The sequence below is a fragment of the Triturus cristatus genome, chromosome 1_1, assembly GCF_964204655.1.
Source record: "Triturus cristatus chromosome 1_1, aTriCri1.1, whole genome shotgun sequence".
Lineage (NCBI taxonomy): Eukaryota > Metazoa > Chordata > Amphibia > Caudata > Salamandridae > Triturus > Triturus cristatus.
Window position 1 is genome coordinate 125,189,084 of NC_140579.1, and position 23,325 is coordinate 125,212,408.

General features: G+C 50.9%; 1 protein-coding gene across 1 annotated transcript in view; it reads right to left on the reverse strand.

Moving 5' to 3' along the window:
• Window positions 1-23,325, reverse strand: part of LOC146869752 (decapping and exoribonuclease protein-like) — a 154,466-nt gene that overhangs the window by 47,095 nt on the left and 84,046 nt on the right. Inside the window, exon 5 of the mRNA XM_085614181.1 lies at window positions 1,105-1,237. Coding sequence (XP_085470307.1) covers window positions 1,105-1,237 — 133 coding nt within the window. The remainder of the gene's footprint in view (window positions 1-1,104; window positions 1,238-23,325) is intronic.

Here is a 23,325-nt window from a genome sequence, read left to right on the forward strand (position 1 = left end):
GAGAGAACATATGTGGTCACCTTTAACAATGTTTCTTGATAGTTTAAGTTCCAAAACTAAATCAGTTGATACTTTAGCTGAAGAGGTTTCCAAACCTCCCTGAATTGTTCCTTGTTTCTTCTTTTGTTTTTAACAGAGTTTTATATAGCGCAAACTTGACCCGAATCGGGTATCAGAGCGCTTTACATAGCACCAGTTGCATTACATAAGGACGCATTAATTTTTGTTAGGCACGGGGAGATTAGGTGATTTGCCCAGAATCACAGGATGTTCAGCGTCATTGCCGAGACTCAAACCCAGTCCCCCAGATTCACGGGTGTAACACAGGCCCCTGCAGCCCGCGTGGTGCGGTGAGGCCCCACGCTCCACGGGGCCCCCTCAGCACAGCACTCCGGCTGCAGAGCTCCTGATTGGGCCCAGAGAGGGCCTCTCCACGTGCCTTGCTGGGAGGCCCCCTCATGGTTCGTTACGCCAGTGACCAGATTCGAGGTCGACCGCCCTAGTCGTTAGGCCAACTCCTCTCTCCTATCTGGCTTCACGCGGCCCGCTCAGCACAGCACTCCGGCTGCAGAGCTCCTGATTGGGCCCAGAGAGGGCCCCTCCACGTGCCTTGCAGGAAGGCCCCCTCATGGTTCGTTACGCCAGTGCCCAGATTCGAGGTCGACCGCCCTAGCCATTAGGCCAACTCCTCTCCCCATCCTCTATCTATAGACTTACCCTGTATTAGATTTAATAATGCTTATCTATAGTGCTCACAACGTCATGTTTTATAGACTTCTTTTTCAGGGTGCTGATGCTGTTCGATGGCAGCAATCTCTGTGTCCAGAGCACATAGGCAATAGGTTTAAATTCCAATAGGACCCACATAGCATTCATCCTTGTGGGACAGGCCAGTCACCCAGAAATGGTGTATCACGAGTACATAGCTACTGGTGTGAACTGTGTAAATAAAGCATTCATTATTGTGTCAGCTCACAGGCTCCCCCAAACAAAAAGCAGTGTCACAGTGCCTAGAGTCCACCTTGTTAGCAATTATCTGACCGCACCTTACTAAAAGACCTGGTGCAGGCCCACTATATCCTCTCCCCTCCCTGGTTTACCAACCTGAGTCAGGCCTCGTGCTGTGACATCAAACATCCTGCATTTCACCACAGTGCGCTCGTCGCGCTTGAAGCCCACGAGGATCCGCGGTACCCCTCCGAGGAAGGACTGCGCCCAATAATGCAGCCTTTTAATACTGCAACGAGTTGAAGGGTGGCAACAGGTAAGTGTGAGTGCAACAAAAGGCAAAAAGTCCAGCATTAACCCCAGAACAACCACTCATGCACCATGGCCTGCTCTCCAACAAATGCACCAACACAATAAACTAATGAGACATTTACACAAACTTATCCTCCATGCTGTCTGTCCTGTGGACTTAAGTGCTTGGCAGAGTGAAGAGGCATGGCATGCTTTTCAAATTACAGACACAAAAGTGACATACCTGTTGTAATTTTCGAGGCCTTCCTACAGACTTACATGATGTGCGCCGTCTTCTCAACTGGAATTGCCTGCAAAATTCAACACTTTTTCTGGAAACGTTAAGGAGGACTTATTCTCTTGACTTACTGGAGAGCCACAGACAATCTCTAATATGTTGTGTACATTTTACATATATTTGAAGAGTGTGGCAGCTTTGTCAAAAATTTAAACTTCTCTGTTTTGTCTCATAATTCTGATTGACTTACTATCTAGAGTGTGGGTTACGAGCTGGGCCGCTCAACATTAAAATGTCTTCACTGATTGAGCAGATCACATAATCCATGTGATGCAAGTTACTACACCGAAGAATTCTAATTTTCTGCTGTCACTTGAATGGCTTCTCTACTTGGGCAACAGAACTATACCTTGCTGATTTTATACCAGAAACAAAAAATTGAATACATGTTTTAGTTCGAGCCTAGAGTCAGCATGCATGCGCTGCTTCTGCGAGGCATGCTGTATTCCCTCTGTGGGCTTTGGCCACGCCCACAGTATTTTCAAAATGAGAGGCCTTAATGGGGAGGGAAGCCTTCCTACTAGCAGGTCTTCTGGACACGGGGTTTGTTGTTGTGACGATAGGCCTGTTGCGAGAGGCCTTTTTTAGGTCTGCTGTTATGGGCAGGCGCGGTCAATGCGCAGGCTGTGGGCAGACAATAGTATTGTGCTACGTGCTGCTTTGCACTCTCCCCAAATAGGCCATATGTATTTATCACAAGCATCACGCATAATGCTCTAATTTCATACATTTCAGTGGAAAGTTATTTCTCGTTACTATGTCCAAACTTCTTAGTTTGCCAAATTTCAAATATTGATCGATATGCTGAAGTCTCATTAATAATATGGCAGAGGATCGAATTTTGATAGTTGAATTCAACATAACTTGCTACATAAATGGGTTAAGTTAAACCAGTGTGCTTCACCCAAAGGATTTTCAGAAGAAAAACATATGTTTTTCTGTAGCTGTTGAAAATCATCTACTTACACCCAATGGGGCATATCAACAACACCCGGCGATAATTATCGCTCAGCGCTCTTAGCGTTAGGATAATTATCGCCGGCTAGCGTGAATTTTTATCGCTGAGATAGCGTGCTATTAGCAACGCTTATCTCAATAGCGATAAAAATCCTCACGCTAACAGGCTAACGTGAGATTATCGCTGGAAACCCAGCAATAATCTCACGTTACCTTGTTGATAGGGACAGGCAAACTTAGCCATGATATCCTCCTTCCATAGGATATCATGGCTAAGTCAGAAAAATACCAGACGTAAAAAAGCAGCGTTAACCGCGGTTAGCGCTGCTTTTTTTGTCTCTAACAGGGTTAGCGATATTCTTATAATAGGAGAAATGTCGCTTAGCGTCATTTCTCCTATTATTTTGCTCTGGAACGCCCCCTTTGCATCTCATTAGAGATGCAAGGGGAAGCGTAGAGTAAAAGGGTGCTAACATGCAAATTTGCGTGTTAGCACCCTGTTGTTGATAGGGTGCTAGTTTTATCTCTGCTTTTTTGGCTTTTAAAGCCAAAAAAGCAGAGATAAAGCTCTTGTTGATATGCCCCTTAGTTTGATGAAATCATGTGATTCACACACAAATTATTTGTGTCCCGCCTTTGCTTAAGAGCGCTCACTTTTTTACAGTTGCTGAGGGACCTCCTTGTTGACCGATTGTGTGAGTCACATGTTATCATTTTCTTTTGTAACTAAACATATTAAAACTTGAAATGGCCTCTTTGTTCGGTTTCTTTGACACATATGGTGGTGGGAGTGTTGGAGTGGGTTTTTGGGTGTGTGGATACATAATGGTGTGCCTATTAGAGCATGATGATGGGACTTCTGGCATACATTGTGGACCAACAATAGGTATGTTTCCATATGACAGTGGCTGTGTTGGTGCATGATGGGAGGTTTGTGGATGTATTTTGTTGCTTGTGTTAACCTACGATCCGATGATGCTGCTCTTATGCGTGCTGGTTAACCTCGCCTTTGCAGCCACTCTGGGAGTCACCCTGCCCTGACTCTGCTGGCATTATGTGTGCCCCAGACCACCCTGCTTTACCCCTCCTGCCCATGTATGTGCTCCCACCCCCTGCATGCCCTCTGTGTTCCCACCCCTACAGCCCTTGTGTGACATCATCCTCCCATCCTGGTGGGAAAACTATGTGCCACTCTGCACACTACAGTCCCTCTGCATGTCACCCATCTGTTCTGATTCTGCTCTGTGTCTCTCCTCCCCCTCGTCAGCCCTATCTGTTTTGCCTGCACCTCCAGCTTTTCTTTGCGCCTCTACCACTTTGCAATGCCTCTTTGTGCCCAACTTCCTGCAGCCCCTGTGGGTTGACCTTCCTCAACTTTCCTAGTCAACAGTGTGCAAGCCTATTGTCCACAAGCCCCTGGAGTATTCCCTCTGCATCGCTAAATAATCATAAGGTCCAAAAGGCGAGACCAACTGCATTGCAAATGCTTGTTTAATAAATGTTATTTATTTTATTTAATTTTATAAAACTTTATTTCGGCAAACAAATGCGATAAAAGCATCAATAAAAACAAGTGATAAAATACGTTCAAATACATACACTGTAAGTTTGAAAATGGTCTAAAAAGAATTAAGTACAGTGCTAATCAGGGTTCATAATGGTAAGAATAATCTAGCCCTAGCCGCATCCCAGAGTAAGACCAGACAAGTGCAGTGTTGTAGTAGCTCAAGTAGGTCCTGCATTATCATTTTACTGTGACAATCCTGTAAGAATGGCCCTTCGGATGCACCACATATTAAATAGGAAGCGTGAAATGGAATAGACGATGGGTGTTTGCATACTTGATGTAAATATCCTATACACTTCTCTGCAGCGTCTTGACCCCAAATTTCTGCAAAGTTGGATTAGCCAGCTTGTTCTGACCTTTCCATACCCTTTGCAGAAAAATAGCACGTGCAATTCCGTTTCATCGGGGTGATTACAGGCCGGGCAACCCCTGTTTGAAGGCCCCTCCCAGTTTCGAGTAAAGGCACGTAGCGGGAGGACTCCGTGTCTGAACGGGACATTAAGCTTTTTGGCGAGAAGGGGCTGGATATCATCCAGTACCGGTTCAAAGCTGTAGCTATTTTTTATAGCCAGAAATTCCACCATCAGACGGCCAGCAGCAGTTCTATGTTCAAGCTCATTGAGTTTTTGCTCTCTGAAGCTCTCTATCAGAGTCTTTCTTGCTATTGTTTGGGACATGACTTCCGCGTTGTTCCAGAGGTCGCCCATACCCAAACCCTCGCAGATGTTCCTAATGTTGGACAGCCAAGGTATCCTCCAAGATCCTCGCATACCCATAACTTCAGTTAATTCTTCCCTATAAGCAACTAGCTTAGGGGTACTCCAGAGGCGGCGCCAGTAGAGCAAAGGCCTAAGGGCCACCTCTTCCGCTATGGGCCTGACCCCAAGATCCAAACGGAGTGGTGTTAGTGGGGTGCTTTTAGGGAGGCACAGAAGCTGTCTTATAAAGGAATTTTCTATTCTGATTAGCGGGCTCAATGCACAATGTCCCCAAAGTTCTGCTCCATAGAGGGCAGCAGACCTGGCCTGTAGCTTATAGATTTCCAGTACTGGGCTTAGTGATTTTTTGGTACAAGTCCTATATAATTTTAGGCTACCCCCTATTTTTTGAGTGAATTTCAACCCTGCTTTATTTATTGGAGCTCCCCAGTCCATTTGCTCGGTCAGCGTCAAACCTAGGTAATCAAATATTTTTACTCTTTCCAAGGGTTTGCCGTCCAAGAAGGGGTTTGGGCGGGTGGATTTGCCTACTTTAAAGGCCATGTACTTTGTTTTTTGCAGGTTAATTTCCAGGCCCCAGTGTTTGCAGAAGTCGCTAAAGTTGTCCAGGGTCCTCTGTATTCCCATTGGGGATTTTGCGAGGAGAAGCGTATCATCTGCAAACATAAGGGCCGGGATCCTGCGCTGGGCCAGTCTGGGAGCATCGATGTTCTTCCCACCACTCAGAAAGTCTATTAGCCCGTTGATGTAGAGGGAAAAGAGTGCGGGTGCCAGGACGCAGCCCTGATGGACCCCTCTCTCCACGGGCAAAGGGGCTGAAAGTTCACCGTTCTTTCCATATCTAATGCGTGCATAGTTACCCTCGTGGAGCAGTCTTATCTGGTGGCACAGGTGTTCTGGCACTCCCATGTCTCTTAATATTACCCACAATTTTTCCCTCGGGACCAAATCAAAAGCAGATTTTAAATCTACAAAAATTAGGTATAGGCTACCTCCCTTTATGTGAACAGATTTCCAGTGTATCAGCTGGAGCCTAAATAGTTGGTCAATCGTGGATGTTTTGGTCCTGAACCCGGCTTGGAGGGGGGTTAAGATGTTATGTTCCTCCATCCAAGATTGTAGGCGCCCCAATAAAACTCGAGCAAACATTTTCTGCCCAACGTCTATAAGACTAATCGAGCGATAATTAACAGGCAAAAGCGGAGAGCCCTTTTTTATAAATCGGTATGATTTCGGCTCCCGCCCAGGTGGTGGGAATTGCCATGCCTTGTAGTATGGCATTGAACAACGTTGTCAAATAGGGGGCCCAAATAGTGGGTTCAGATCGGTAGAGATCACCAGGGATCCTATCCAAACCTGCCGCTTTTGCAGGTAGGATCTTCCCTAGGGTGTCAGTGGTTTCTCTTACCGTAATTGGAGGGGCGACATCCTGGGATGGGCCCGAGGGCGTCAGGGCCCTAACCATTTTTTCTTCCCCTTCTATGTCACTTCTATAGAGCTTTTCGAAGTGCGCCCTCCAAACAGTTTCGTCTATGTTGGGTTCTAGGGCCGATCTACCAGCCTGGGAGTCAGTGTTTACTATGTTCCAAAAAGACCTCAGATCGTGAGTGGTTAATGCGTTTCTGAGGTCTACCCATGTTTGAGCTTCCCAGTGTTATTTGGCTTTAGTTATGGTGCTTTTGTATGCGGCCCTGACTTCTTTAATTTTAATGTTATCCCTACTTTTAATAACAGTTATTAGTTCAGTTTTAGCAGCTCGGCAGTTAGTGTTGAACCATTTCTCTTTGGGCTTGTTTGGTGCTTTCGGTTTTTTGTTTTGGTAGAAGAAAGTCGCCAGGATACCAACCAGATCATAGTGTTTTTGTGAGATCTTTAAGTGGATGTTTGAAGCTCCGATGCCCTCTGTTGGCTGAGAAGTGGACTACTTGATGATATAGTTTGGCCAATTTGTCTTCTCCCTCCGTTGCATTGTATCAAACTTTGAGGTGGTGTTTTGGGATTGTCCTGTGCCATAGTTTTATATGGCGAAACTATTTCTAAAACAATGGCGTCATGTTCGCTGTCATGTCGCAGGCTAATTTTAAAATCTAACACCTTGTGCCAGGACTGTAGGTCTAACATAATATAATCAATTATTGAGGTGTGGCCCGGTCTGTTGAAAGTATGGATCCCCGGGCTGTTGACTGTAGTACGACCGTTACATGCTCTAAGGGAAAAATTTAATGTTAGAGCTTGTATCTGGAGTGCTAGCGGGGTCCAAGTCCTTAAGGGCGGGATGTTAGGATCGGGAATGGACCAAAAAGGGTCCTCTTCATCTGTTAGGCCACTTGACAAACCGTCCAGGGGCTCAAATTGGCAGTTGAAATCGCCACCAATGATTACTCCACAGTTTGGTGGAATTGTTGGGAGGAAAATATTAAGCTGGTCAAGAGAACTACTACTAGACTCACGCGTTGGGCGTGAGTATAGGTTTATGAGCATGATACTTTGTTTTTTCTGGAATGTTAAAAGTACACAAAGGATATCGCTAGAGGAACTCTCAATGAGTTTAGTCTCACAGCCTATGTGGACTCCCACCCTTGTGGACAAACCACTTGAGGGTCTACCTCTCCCCACGTGGGTCGCTAGGATGTTAAAGGCAGCATACCCTTGCCTGTTCAGTTCGTCCCTGGGCCATGTTTCCTGGAACATGCAGATTTCGTGATGTTCAATAAAGAGTCCCCAATCGGGGTTCCCCAATTTGGATGTTAATCCTGCTATGTTCCAGGAAAGTATTTTCATGCTCGAGGTGTGGCCTGTGGCAGCGTGTGTAGGGGGGGCCATGGTTGTGCTGTCTACACTAAGCGCTTTGTGCAGAACTAAACTTGGGTTGGAATTTGGGTTAAGAGCGTTTCTAATTAAAAATGAGAGTTTTCCATCCCCATTTACTAATTTGCTTGAGTGCATGGCTACAGGGGTTTTATCTTTGTTCTGCGTACCCTCGCAATCTTGGTTCAATTTAACATTTAGGTGCCGATTCCGATCCTGTAAAACCCGGGTACGAATGGTCGTAAGAGCGTTTTCTCCGTCCGACTCGTACCCGGGAAAAACACCTTACAAACTCGCAAGTACGATTCGCACAGAAATACCATTTACGTACGAGTCGTACAAAACACCGACCGACAAAAAAATACATACAAATCTGATTCTGGACGGCGCATACGCGACGTCCGGACGGAGTCAGGCAGCGTTTTACGGACCAGCAAGTACGATTCGTGCCTACGTCACTCCGCACGTAGCATTTTTTACGGGAGCCAAAAACTGCCGGGAAATTGAGGGCGACGCGGACAAGGAGCACCGGTACGCGACGAACAGCGATGGACCCCATCCTACGCGTCATCCCGGCCCTCATAGCCTACGACCTCGTGTTCAGAAACCGCCGCAGACGCCGCAGAAGGTCAGAACAACCCCCAGGGCCAAAGGGGGTGAGGGGGGGGATGCAAGGGGCATGAAACATAACCCACACCCCACAAAAAACAAATATATCATGCACATAAATTACCTCCATGGTCTGGTCACTTCGGGGGGCGTGTCCACCAATCCCACGTCCCGCCACAACGGAAGTGGACGTGGACGCGTACCCGTCACCACCACAATGGTGGTACGGGACGTACCCACACCCCTCAGAGCATGGGTACGGTCTGTACCACCATTGCAGTGGTGATGTAGGGGTACGCGTGTACGGACCGTACCCACGCCCCCAGAGCGTGGGTACGGTCCGTACACGCGTACCCCTACATCACCACTACAATGGTGGTACGGACCGTACCCACGCCCCCCAGAGCGTGGGTACGGGCCGTACCACGCGTACCCCTACGTCACCGCCACAATGGTGGTACGGACCGTACCCACACTCTGGAGGGCGTGGGTACGGTCCGTACCACCATTGTAGTGGTGACGTAGGGGTACGCGTGGTACGGCCCGTACCCACGCCCCCAGAGGGTGGGTACGGGCCGTACCACCATTGTGGCGGTGAAGTAGGGGTACGCGTGGTACGGCCCGTACCCACGCTCTGGGGGCGTGGGTACGGGCCGTACCACGCGTACCCCTACGTCACCACTACAATGGTGGTACGGACCGTACCCACGCCCTTCAGAGCGTGGGTACGGGCCGTACCACACGTACCCCTACGTCACCGCCACAATGGTGGTTCGGCCCATACCCACGCTCTGGGGGGCGTGGGTACGGTCTGTACCACCATTGTAGTGGTGACGTAGGGGTATGCGTGGTACGGCCCGTACCCACACTCTGGGGGCGTGGGTATGGGCCGTACCACGCGTACCCCCACGGCCCCATTACATGATGGATACAAGGCGTACACACGCCACGAATGTTGGTGTACGGCGTGGTGCAGCACATCAGCTGTAAATTGGGGGTGGTGTATGCCCAGGAAAGCAGTGCACCACAGCAAGGGCGCAAGTGGGCAGGTGGGTGTATGCAGAGGAATACCAGCAGTGGACAGAGACATGGGGGTGGGTGCCCATCACTCCCAGAAGTGGACAGAGACATGGGGATGGGTGCAGAGGAATACCAGCAGTGTACACAGACATGGGGGTGGGTTCCTATCACTCCCAGCAGTGGACAGGGACATGGGGGTGGGTGCCTATCACTCACAGCAGTGGACAGGGTCATGGGGGTGGGTGCCTATCACTCCCAGCAGTGGACAGGGACATGGGGGTGGGTGCCTATCACTCCCAGCAGTGGACAGGGACATGGGGTGGGTGCCTATCACTCCCAGCAGTGGACACAGACATGGGGGTGGGTGCAGAGGAATACCAGCAGTGGACACAGACATGGGGGTGGGTTCCTATCACTCCCAGCAGTGGACAGGGACATGGGGGTGGGTGCCTATCACTCACAGCAGTGGACAGGGTCATGGGGGTGGGTGCCTATCACTCCCAGCAGTGGACAGGGACATGGGGGTGGGTGCCCATCAATCCCAGCAGTGGACAGAGACATGGGGGTGGGTGCCCATCACTCCCAGCAGTGGACACAGACATGGGGTGGGTGCAGAGGAATACCAGCAGTGGACACAGACATGGGGGTGGGTGCCTATCACTCCCAGCAGTGGACAGGGACATGGGGGTGGGTGCCAATCACTCCCAGCAGTGGACAGGGACATGGGGGTGGGTGCCTATCACTCCCAGCAGTGGACAGGGACATGGGGGTGGGTGCCCATCACTCCCAGCAGTGGACACAGACATGGGGGTGGGTGCCCATCACTCCCAGCAGTGGACACAGACATGGGGGTGGGTGCAGAGGAATACCAGCAGTGGACACAGACATGGGGGTGGGTGCCTATCACTCCCAGCCGTGGACAGGGACATGGGGGTGGGTGCCTATCACTCCCAGCAGTGGACAGGGACATGGGGGTGGGTGCCTATCACTCCCAGCAGTGGACAGGGACATGGGGGTGGGTGCCTATCACTCCCAGCAGTGGACACAGACATGGGGGGGGGTGCAGAGGAATACCAGCAGTGGACACAGACATGGGGGTGGGTGCCTATCACTCCCAGCAGTGGACAGGGACATGGGGGTGGGTGCCAATCACTCCCAGCAGTGGACAGGGACATGGGGGTGGGTGCCTATCACTCCCAGCAGTGGACAGGGACATGGGGGTGGGTGCCCATCACTCCCAGCAGTGGACAGAGACATGGGGGTGGGTGCCCATCACTCCCAGCAGTGGACACAGACATGGGGGTGGGTGCCTATCACTCCCAGCAGTGGACAGGGACATGGGGGTGGGTGCCAATCACTCCCAGCAGTGGACAGGGACATGGGGGCGGGTGCCTATCACTCCCAGCAGTGGACAGGGACATGGGGGTGGGTGCCCATCACTCCCAGCAGTGGACACAGACATGGGGGTGGGTGCCCATCGCTCCCAGCAGTGGACACAGACATGGGGGTGGGTGCAGAGGAATACCAGCAGTGGACACAGACATGGGGGTGGGTGCCTATCACTCCCAGCAGTGGACAGGGACATGGGGGTGGGTGCCCATCACTCCCAGCAGTGGACAGGGACATGGGGGTTGGTGCCTATCACTCCCAGCAGTGGACAGGGACATGGGGGTGGGTGCCCATCACTCCCAGCCGTGGACAGGGACATGGGGGTGGGTGCCTATCACTCCCAGCAGTGGGCAGGGACATGGGGGTGGGTGCCTATCACTCCCAGCAGTGGACAGGGACATGGGGGTGGGTGCATCAACATCAGATGATCCCAACTCCATGGGTGTATTTACGCATCCCGAAATTTGGACTCTGTTGATAGTGCCATAACAACACATCACTGACAGCAGTGTCCCACTCCCAGGAGGATGGATGTCTTTCCTCCACGGCATGACACACCACATGTGGGTGTGAGGACAAATCACACATGCATACCCACCCCTGGCAGATGTAGCTCAATACACACACAGAGATCATGCCACATGACTGTATGGTCATGTCAATACCTACTAAACTAAGAGACCCAAAGGGAACACACACTGTCACGCACATCCCAGGACTGATAGGAATATACAGGTGCTGGGACAGCCACCAAGATGTTGTCTCTCATGGAAGGAATAGGGTGGAGTTCCCACAGATACAATGCCCACAATTGTGAGTCAGGTGCCCAAATACCCAGCAGAACAAGTACCATATGTGTGCTAGGCTGGGATTACACACATGCACTGTGCGGAAAAGGGACAATGTCTCCATGAAGGCATTTCAACATACTCAATACACAAGTACATTGACTAGCAAGGATGGCACAGACGATGCAGCTGGAGACATTGCTGAGCAGGCATGGCCAGAGTTGAAGGGATCCATCACCAACAAAGGAAATGTAGACACAGGTCAACACAACAATTGTGCAACTCTCTGCAGGGAAGATGTCAGGTGCCATAGAGGAAGGAACACTCCTAGGGACAATGTCTCCAAACACAAAGATCAGACACGACCAAAGATTCTTTCCAGAGACCTTGTGAGGGCACGCAGACACCAGGTTCCACCCCATGAGATGCAGACTACAACATTTCCATGAAACATAACACATTCCCAAAACCCCAACTCCTGGAGCCTCAGCATCAACATCAATACATGAAATGCAAGACTTTTCTAAACGAAAAATAAAATGCTTTATTCAGCGTGAAAAAATAAGATGTAGTAAACACAAAGATGTCCAAAGGCCAATCTACCAGTACAGTTCATTAGTCCTGGGGGGGGGGACACATTGCCATGCGTCTCCCCTAGCTTGCCTGCACATCTCAAGACTCTGGTTTGTCGACTGGGGGGGCATCATGTGGGGAAGGACCAGGCATCGCAGGGACAGGAGGGGGAAGGGTAGGTGTGGTGGGTGCAGGGATGGACGACTCCACCACAGGGGGTGGGGCAGCGCCAAAGGTGGAGTGAGCTCGGCGCTGCACACTTCTGCCAGCTCTGCAAGCGTCTCCCCTGCACCCGGAGAAACAGGCCCCAAGGAGGGGGGGGGTCGGAGGGATGGGTTGCAGCGCTACTGGGGGAGGTGGTGGACAGGCTGGGGGACTCTACTCCCCTACCCGTGGAGTGTCTTGACCGTTTGCGTCCTGGTGAACTGGTGGGGCTGAGGCCCAGCCCAGCCAAGTAGGTCTCCTTCTCCAATTCTGGGGCAAGGGAGCTGAGGGGAGTGACATCGGAGGGACTGGGGAGTGAGTCATGTGGACGAGGACTCTGGCTGCGTGCCTGCCTGTGTGCCCCAGACCCAGTGGGTGTGCCTGTTTCCCCCTGAGTGTGCGTGTCAGGAGGTGTGCGTCTGCCCTTACGTGGTGGTGTGCTGCTTGTGTCTGTTGGGGTGCGTGTGTGGGGATGTCTTTGTGTGCTTGGGACAGGCATGGGTGTGGGACTTGCGGATGGTACAGAGGTAGGGGGGGACGCAGCGCTGCAGGTGACTCACCACTGCCGTCAGTGACGAGTCCAGGGACCTCAGCAACATCCGTTGGTCAGACATCGCTGATGACATGCCCTCCATGTACGACACCATCTGGGTCAGCAGTCTGGTGTGGCCATGGAGGACAGTCAGGATCGATGTCTGCCCAACTTGCAACTGCCGCTGAATGTCCACAGACTCTGCAGTGAGGGCAGCAGGGGGGACAGGGGCAGGGGGTGCGGTGCCTGGCACAAAGGAGACACGGTGTGGCCTAGCACAGACAGAAGGGACCTGAGCAAGTGGGAGGGCGGTGATGGGAATGGAGGGGGCGGGTACGGATGGAGTGCTGCTGGCAGCAGTTGGAGCAGCCTCCGCCCCCTCAGGGAGTTCAGCCTCGGACCCGTCAGCCTCGTAGTCAGTGTTGGTACTGGGCAGGTCCTCCGCCTCACTCCCCTCGCCCTCGGTGCCACTTGAGTCCGCCGACTCCTCAGCAGTGGTGGCACCACTGCTCGATCCCTCCTCCACGTCCGTGCCGGTGTCTCCCTCGGTGTCCTCCGATGATGCTGTGGGCAAGGTGAAGAGACAGGAAAAAATCAGTCACCTGTATACATCTGACACATGAGTCCAAACAAAATAGGCAACAGTGCATATCAGGAAAGGCATCATAAGTAACATCTAGAATACTCCCCACATATGTAAGCCCTGCACTCCCCAGTTGGTTGACCCACCATGCCACTTGGAGACAATGAAAATTAGGACACAACAGCAAATAACTTGAAATCCCAAGTTCCTGAGAAGCTAGTGTCTGGAATCAGTTGAGCACAGCAAGACTATGAAGGCATGCCACCTCTTGTTCACTGTGAACGAAACAGTATTGTCGCACCCAAGGCCAAATACCACATGCCAATGCAGAAGGTGTCCCCACACTCAGAGACCTGTGAGTAATTTTGAAACCCCAAAGAAATACATTGTGATTCCTGGAGAATCACAACCCTTTACACAATGGACATGTCTAGAATGTGTGAATGTGGCACTTTGTGAACAGAACACACATGTGTCTGTATAGCAGAAGTCACACAAGGAGGTGCACACCAAACCACATGTACACAGTCATTGTCTGAGCTGCCAGACTCATTCAAATAATCCACAGTTATGCAGAAATGGGGTATCAGTAAGTACATATAAATGGCACCACGGTGGTCTGGATGACTTGACACACGTAAGTCGGTATCAGCAACAACCAAGGACTAACCCTAATGCAACCACACTGTGGGAACATGTATATGTATGAACTCTAAACAAGTTCTGTTCAAACTGTGCCTTACATGAAAATGTGCCAGCGTGTCCCTGGAAAGTGCAAAGGTGGTGTCTTGTGCACTTCCTTGGGAGACATCTGTCATGCAGGCACCTTATTGTCCTTCACAACAAAACAACAAGGTCAAGCATATGAAACATTGAGACATGTTGACAGGTGTAGTGAGTGCCAAGGGACAATTTTTCAGAGTGACAACTTTAATAAGGTCATTAGTCACATGGCTATCCGTCAGCTGATTACACAGTTGTCTACACATATGACCTACTGACTGTTATCTGGAGTGCCACACATGTCCACACCCAGGACAATGCATGAGCTAATGGGCCTGCAATTGGTTAGAAAAAAAGCCGAGCTGTACTGTGGGGACACCCTCATGGCAAGCCAGAATGTACCCACAGATGTCAGCACACAAAGTCACAACTGTGTAGCATCTGAACCACACACATGTGCAAAAAATGGACAAGCAGGATACATGATTGTCAAAAACTGACACAGGCTACAAAGCACGAACATTAAGCACTGGCCAACATCACGGGGGCACTGCACGGTGACTTTCTGTACTGCGAATTATCACACACAAGTCAGAACTGGCAATGAAAAATCAGGGTTGAACATGTACGCCCCTCCCGCACACACCCACCCATACCTGAGTCAATGTGACTGATAGCGATCAAGAAGTGACACCTCTTATTCAGGGTTACAATAACTGTGCTTGAAGACTAGCTTCATTAACACAAAATCACCTTGTAGGGCTGGCAAAACATATTTGTCACAAACAAACATCAACAGATTGTTGTGAATAGCCACACAGGCACTGCCCAGTGTGAGTATGCACAAGCAAAGTGGTGTATCCCTGTCCAGTGGACACATGTAGCACACATGTGAAAAATACAACCTAGGCCAGGGAACAATGCCACAGAGGCAGAGCCATGATGAACCCACAGTGAATGTGCACAGTGTTGGATGACACACATGATAATGAGGGCAGGCTGTGTCAGGGGACTGTAGTGGGCACACTGCTCCATGGTCCTGGAATGAGCTGACCTTAACAGGAGCAACCGTCCCGGCACTATGCATATCTCCCACTAATGCACATCATGTCTGAGGCCACAACATTGGTAATGCATGCTGAAAGTCTGTTCATTAGAAACCTCACACTCCTATGTTGAGACTCAGCATCAGCGCCAACAATAATGCACCCCAAAATGACTGAACAGGACAGGGCACAGGCAGACCACCCCCACACATGATGCTGAAAGCAGTGTGCACCTTGATTAACTGGCAGCCTAGATGACCATGTGCAATAGTGATAACACACAGACCAGGTAACACATGTCAAGGAGGGGAAGGGAGGAAGAACAGCACAGGTTGACTTCGGGGAACAGGATATGCACTGCACATATATACCCTCGCAGTGTATCCAGGCGACTGAGCAGCTGGCGACACACAACAAACACACATGTACCTACCCCCTTCCTGCTGCTGTAACTCCTGTATCCGCCTATCCAGGTCAGTGAAGACCACCGCCAGGACACGCCGCATTTGGTGGGTCAGGCGCCGGCGCCCGCCATGCTTTCGGGGAGCCTCCTCCTTCAGCATGATCCGGGCGATCCGCCGGGTCCAGCACCAGATGTCCTGCCATCTCTTCCTCACTTGTGGCAGGCGCCGACTACGACCCTCCACCGATTGCACGGCCTTGACGGCATCCTTCCATATCTTCCCCTTGTGGTAGGCATTTACCTGTGAGAATGACAAAGTGGGACAACATCACTACACCTGCTCCATGTCACAGAGACACACATTTGAACATCTTTGATTTGTTGAACAGGGCATAGTATGCTGGCCACTAATAGCACCTTAGTCATAGGGACATTTGCCACTGTGGACGCACCAGTGCACCACATGGCATAGTAAGTACACAGGTGGCATGAGGGGTGCAAAACAAGCCCTGTTCATGGCACACACTGTGCATCCCAAGCAACACAAGGCTGATGTACAGCACCGCAAAGCAGTCACATGCCCCAGGCCACTGACGCAACCTCAGCAGAGTACACTGACACACACAGGCACAGATCAATCACCTGCCATTGGCAACAGCGGATACAAACCACACTCTGCACATGTTCCACTTGCCAGGGGGGTGTCACAGGTGTGGGGCTAGCTCAGCAAGTCAGACACACAGCACGGCTTACTTCTCACATCAGATGGGTAGAGCAGCTGCCTCCTCCATGCAGCTGTGGTGCAACACTCCACATAGACACTCACCCACATGACAAGGAACATTCACACACATCAATGTCCAGGGGGCGTACACATCATTTGGACACTCTCGCCACTCTCACCACAGCTCCACTCAACTCACACACATCTGTGGGTGCAGTCACCTGTCACACCGGTGGGACCACTGAATCACCGCAGAACAATAGAACAAGAATGCCCAAGAGGGTTAGCCAGGCTGAATGTGCCATGCACTATGCAGTGAATGTCACAGTAAGCACAATGCAAGTGAGGGGTGCACACATGAACCACATCAAGGAATGCATGAGAGACATAAGCCATCCACCCCCCCTGGGAACCACTCCAAACAACATTGCATGTTTGTCACACCTGGACACAATGCCAGAAGTGACAGACACAAAAAAGGTGCACAGGCAAAGGTAGTGGAGTCAGCACTCACCTGCTCCCCTGGTCGACCATACAGCATGGGGTACCGTGGGAGGATCACATCCAGCAGGGCCTCATTTTCCTCCTGTGTGAAAGGCTGGGCCCTCTCCACGGTCCTCGACATGGTTCCAGAGGGAGACAATACAGCAGCAGTGGTATCGACTGACATGTTGTGCAGGCAAGTGCCCTCTCATGGGTTCTGCCTGCCTTATATCTGCCTTGCTGGCCTATTTCATTTACAGGAGTACAGAGTGATTGGTCAGACTCATTTACATCCTACGTTTCATCCAATCCCTTTAAACATACACCAGTGACAGACTTAGCATCTTTCGATTTTGCAGCATCATGTCAAGTCAACAACCACTTTGCAACAATGTATAATGTGGCCAACTGCTTTTTCCAGATCACATGATGTAAAGATTTGAACTTTAAACTCGGTATCCATGACAACCAGCATGCATTTAGGCCCTAAAACTTGTCCCTCATGTGTCCCCATTGTAAATTTGAATTTCCCACACAGGTACGGTGCGTTTCACATGTACCCCTAGGGCACGATAACTACAGGGATACGGGCCGTACTCACGTGTGTACGGCCCGTACACGCGTGAGTACGGCCCGTACTCTATATGGCCTACGGTAACACAACTATAGTGAGTACGGCCCGTACTCACGCATGTACGGACCGTACTCACGCGTGTACGGACCATACACGCGTGAGTACGGGCCGTACACGCGCGAGTACGGGCCGTACACGCCTGAGTACGGCCCGTACTCACTATGGCCTATGGTAACACAACTATGGTGAGTACGGCCCATACTCACGCGCGTACGGACCATACACGCGTGAGTACGGGCCGTACTCACTATGGCCTACGGTAACACAACTATAGTGAGTATGGCCCGTACTCACGCATGTACGGGCCGTACACACTATGGCCTACGGTAAAACAACTATAGTGAGTACGGCCCGTACTCACGCGTGTACGGACCGTACTCACACGTGTACGGACCGTATACGTGTGAGTACGGGCCGTACACGCGCGTGTACGGGCCGTACATGCGTGAGTACGGCCCGTACTCACTATGGCCTACGGTAACACAACTATAGTGAGTACGGCCCGTACTCACGCGTGTACGGACCGTACTCACCCGTGTACGGACCGTACACGCGTGAGTACAGGCCGTACACGCGCGAGTACGGGCCATACACGCGTGAGTACGGCCCGTACTCACTATGGCCTACGGTAACACAACTATAGTGAGTACGTCCCGTACTCACGCGTGTACGGCCCGTACTCACGCGTGAGTACAGCCCATACTCGCACGTGTACGGGCCGTACTCGCGCGTGTATGGCCCGTACACACAGCCTCAGAGCGTGTGTACTGCGTTTCACAGCTTATACTGGTGATAGGAGGCGCACACGAAAGGAATGGAGGTGTCAGACTTGCACAAGGCTGTACATCAAGTCATTGTTAGTGCAGTTCTTCATGTGCAGGGCCTAGGTGTGTCAGGCAGTGATGTGGCACATGTCTCCTCATGTTGGGGCACAATAGATGTGTGATGAGCTGTTTACACATGTCATGTGTGATGGGGCACTACGTGGCACACTTCCCCTTAACACTTTGCACATGTGTGCATGTAGTACAAACGTGTCAAGCACTGCATCACTGGTATGGCACAGTCACCAACACCCGCAACTGTCCCCTGATGCCAGGTACACGGATCATTACAACTGACATGTGACTGCCAGCGTGCCATGATGTGACTATGTCATGTGTGTGTCATGTGTTCCCATGAGCTTGCAGTTGGTGTTCTGTCAACTCCATCTGCTGTTGCAGCATCCAACATGTGTCTGTGTGCATATGTGCATGACACACATATACGCACACCATGCCACATGTGGACTCACACGTTACATGTGTCATGATGGTTTGAAGATGACTTCCTGACATGAGGCAATATCTGCGTTGTCTCAATGTCTGTGTCATCATGTTTTGACATGTACCCCTTCATGGGAATGTGTGTTATCTGTCCTTTTTTAGATGACATGTGACCTGTGCGTCTAGACTCCCGCCAGCTGTCTGTATGAGATAACATCCTTCAAATGCTGATATGTGGATGTCTGTCACTCATGTAATGTGTCTGGCTGTTCACTTACACTGGCCCACAGCTATTTTAATGGCATGTCACGTCAACATTGCCATGCAACTATTGTGGCTGGCTCTTCGTAGGAGGATCACCTGGCTGGCATACGTTTCCTGGATGTATTGCAGTGACCAGACTCTGTATTTAGCAGATGTGTATTAGCTGTTGAACATGTGCTCACCTCAGTGACATTGGTGTGGTAATGTACTCACTCTTCGTTATTCCTTCCAAATCTCTGCAGGGCACCGCCTCTCCCCAGACGAATGCCAGACCTGGATGCCATGCGTGAACATGACTGCATACGCAGATACCGCTTCTCCCAAGAGTTGATAGAAAACTTGACCCTCCGGCTTGAACCACACCTCCAACCACAACACAGGTATCCTACAGCTCTGACCCCCAAGATGAAGGTGATGGCAGCCCTACATTTTTTTGCCACCGGCACATTTCAATTGACCATAGCTGATGTCGGTGGCATGTCCCAGACAATGTTCAGCCGTGTCCTGCATGATGTTTTAGAAGCCATGTTGGTGCACCTGGATGAATTCATCCATTTTCCCACTCCTGAGCAGTTGACACGTGTCAAGGGTGAGTTCTGTGCCCTGAGAGGGATGCCTCACGTAATCGGGGCCATTGATGGGACACATGTTGCTTTGGTACCACCACAGGCACAGGAGGTAGCCTTTAGGAACCGCAAACATTACCACTCTATCAATGCCCTTGTGGTGTGTCTACCTAACATGTTGATTTCCCATGTCTGTGCCCGTTTTCCAGGGTCCGCACACGATGCCTACATCATGAGGCGTAGCAGGGTGCCAGAAATGATGCTGCAGCTGCACGCGGAACGAGCATGTCTTGTTGGTGGGTATACTCTGTTAGTCCTGTGTTTAGCGCTATCTTTGTATCTTACGGCATCTCCTGACCCACTTCTTCACATGATGTTTCCATGTAGGGGACTCTGGCTATCCCAACCTGCCATGGCTGATGACGCCTCTCCGCAACCCCAGAACAGCCGCAGAACACCGGTACAACGACACCCATGGGCAGACGAGGCGCGTGATTAAGAGGACGTTTGGACTCCTGAAGAGCAGATTCCGGTGCCTCCACAAGACCGGCGGCGCACTCCCATATGCCCCGGTGAAGGTCTGCAAAATCTTCCTTATGTGCTGCATGCTGCACAACATGGCAGTGGAGAAGGCCGTGCCACTCATCCTTGATCCGGATGAGCAGGATCATCCACCCGTGGAGGATGAAGGGCTTGGGCACGGGGCAAGTGAGGATGAGGATGAGGATGAGGATGAGGACATCCGGAGTCAGCTTATCCGCAACTTCTTCTCATAAGGGTGAGTCCCTGTGTCTGAGTGTGCACGCTTTGAGCCTTGTGTGGCATGTGTTGCAATGTGTGTGTCCAGCTGACTGTGTGCTAAGTGACTTGGAGGTGTGTTCTGATGTGTCATTCGAGTGATGATGTCATTCCACACATTTTAGCTGGGACACTAAATTCTTTTAAGAGCATGGTGACAACATCATTCCTGTAGAGTACATGTCCATGTCTGCAGATTACTAGCTCTTCGCTGACTTGTTGTGTGTCTGTCCTCCACAGGTTCTTGCGGCTGTCGTCTGCTCATGTCATCATTGCCCTCCTGCTATTCCTCATGAGTATTGCAATGTGTGCTGGATCAGAGTTACATGCACGGACATGGTGAATATTCATTTTGGGTAAGGAGTGCAGCAAGGCATTTTGTGGGTGGTACGTGTTTGTGATATGTGGTGACTGCTCCTGTGCATGTTGTGTTACCATGCATACATGTCGACTCACCATGGGGCACATGACGTGTTTCATGGCTCCCATGAATTGATAGTCACCCTTCCTGACAGTCATCTGTAATCGTTTGTGGATTCTGATGAAGGCATCAATGTGTGTATAACGTCCCTCAGGAACATACGGGATGCTAATGGTGGACATAGTGTGGGACATCCCCATATGAGGCTCAATGGGGAATTGCAGACTCTCCATGTGCAGCAAGGGGTGTTAGGCTCAACCCCTTCACTTGTGTGCCAGCTCAGTAGGATTTACCACATCTGTGTGTTGAAGGGGGTGTCCAGTGTAGGTCCCACATGGTCAGCCAAATGACCTGTGAGTCTGTTCCAATTGATGCATTTCCCTTGGTGTGAGCCTGAGTAATAAAGGTGTACATCACACTCCAAGGTGCCTCATCTCTGTCAATGCAGGTCTCTTGCCACTTTGCATGCGGCATATCTGGCATAGTTGTGGAAGATTATGCATAGGAGTCCATGTGTAGTTTAGCAACATGCATGCAGTTGCTCATGGATTAGGATCCCAATTGGGCATGAAGTACATGGTCGTGTATGTTTAGTGGCATGTTGGTCCACACAATGGGCCATCCACACCTGCTGAGGGTGTGTCTCCTGTGCGCATGTCGGCCTTCAGTTTCCTGATCCGGTGTCATGCTTCTCTGGTGATTGTGCATGCTGTCAAGAATTCCTGTCATGCGAGGGAAAGAAAACGGTAACCAGCGAAAACGGACTACATCTCCCAGGATGCTTAGCGGTTGAGAGGTTATGTAAACAGGAGAGCTGTTACATAACTCCAGGAAAACACGCCCTTATGTAAACAGGAGAGCTGTTACATAACTCCAGGAAAACACGCCCTTATGTAAACAGGAGAGCTGTTACATAACTCAAGGAAAACACGCCCTTATGTAAACAGGAGAGCTGTTACATAACTCTAGGAAAGCACGCCCTTATGTAAACAGGAGAGCTGTTACATAACTCAAGGAAAACACGCCCTATAAAGGGAGGAACCGGGAGGTACAACGCTGTCGGATATTGTGTTTACACCGACGTACCTGCTTCGTGAAGAGCAGTGTTCCGGAGTGGTGCTCCAGTAAGGCAAGAACGGAGGTAGGTCGAGTCGTTACTCCCTGGGCCGTGTCTTGCCCCATCGTCACCTGTGAAGGACCCGGAAGCTCTACCGGTCCACCATTGAGCTTCGCTTCTTGACTCGGCTGAGTCAAAGCGCAGTGGCGCTTTTGCTGGTTGGAGTCGTAACTCCCAGCCAGACCAGAGATACAGGGACTGCCAGCTGTAACGCACACCAGGAGGTGTTTGCCGCGTTACAGACTCGGAAGTCCACAGGATCGATCGAGCGGCTGCTCTCGGTTCAGTCTTCTTGCTATTTGATTGGGGTATCGGTGACGCATCACCAGGAGGTGACTCCGCGTCCCGGTGCAGTCTGAGGAAGAGGTTGAGCGGCTGCTCCCTTCAGGTAGAGACCCCGGCTGGGTGTTTCCCTGACTCCTCGATTCTCCCCAACACTCTTCGTGCCCCTCACAGCCTACCGATTGGCATTGTCGGCCATTTCATTTCTGCCCTCTGTTGGCATACGCCGGGATCGGCGTATATGCAGAGGACGGTTAGGACCATCCGTGCGGTGGGCTGGTAACGTACTTAGCCTGGAGGATTCCAGTGACTATAACTTTTGTTTATCTTTGTATTATTTTTGCCTTCATTAAAATAACTAACCCTTCACAAGTGGTTGCGTCCTCATTATCGTGTCTGTTAAACGATCCTGAGGCGTTCAGGGCGTTACAAAATATCCGACCTTAATACACTAACTGTCTCCCGGTCGATAACAGACATGGCAACACTTGATGATGTGCTGGCTGCTTTAGCGACCGTGCAAGTTGAATTGGCTGCCTCTAGGCAAGAAACAGCCGATGTAAAAGCCAGACTGGATGCTATCCACTTGGACCCGCTCACGCCCAGCACCTCCCTCACGGACCAGACCCCTGCTGTAGTAGTGGAAATGCCGGTAGCCGTCCCCTTGGCAACACCGGAGAGGTACAGTGGGGATCCTAACACAGTGCAGGTATTCCTCACACAAGTGGCGCTACATTTATCGTGCAAACCAAAGGCGTTCCCCACGAGTCAGGCTCGTGTGGCTTTCCTTATTTCCTATTTGGCTGGAAACGCGGCACAATGGGCCGTACCTCTGGTGAGCAGGGACGACCCCATCTTATGTGATTGGGGTGCTTTTCGCGAGGAATTCCTGAAGGTATTCGACAGAAGGGCTGACTCGTACACGGCGGACCGTGAAATGCTTGAGTTGAGACAGGGATCCAACGACCTGGTGCAGTATCTCAACGCGTTCCGACGGCTGGTTGCGGAAACCAAGTGGCCTGTTGCTAAACAGACGGCGCTCTTCCATCACGGGCTGTGCGATGAGCTCAAAGACGCCGTGGCTCATATTGACCCTCAACCCAAGACATGTGAGGGCCTTATCAACCTGGTATTACGGCTGGAACATAGGCTAAGTGAAAGAAAAGGGGATCATGGGAGAAAAGGAAAATCCCTTCCATCCTATGTGACGGTGGGAAGTCCTGAAACTTCCACCGCATCCAAGGGAGAACCCATGGACATCGGCGCAATACGAGCGAGCCTCACAGCCACGGAGAAAGAGTCACGCCGTAAAC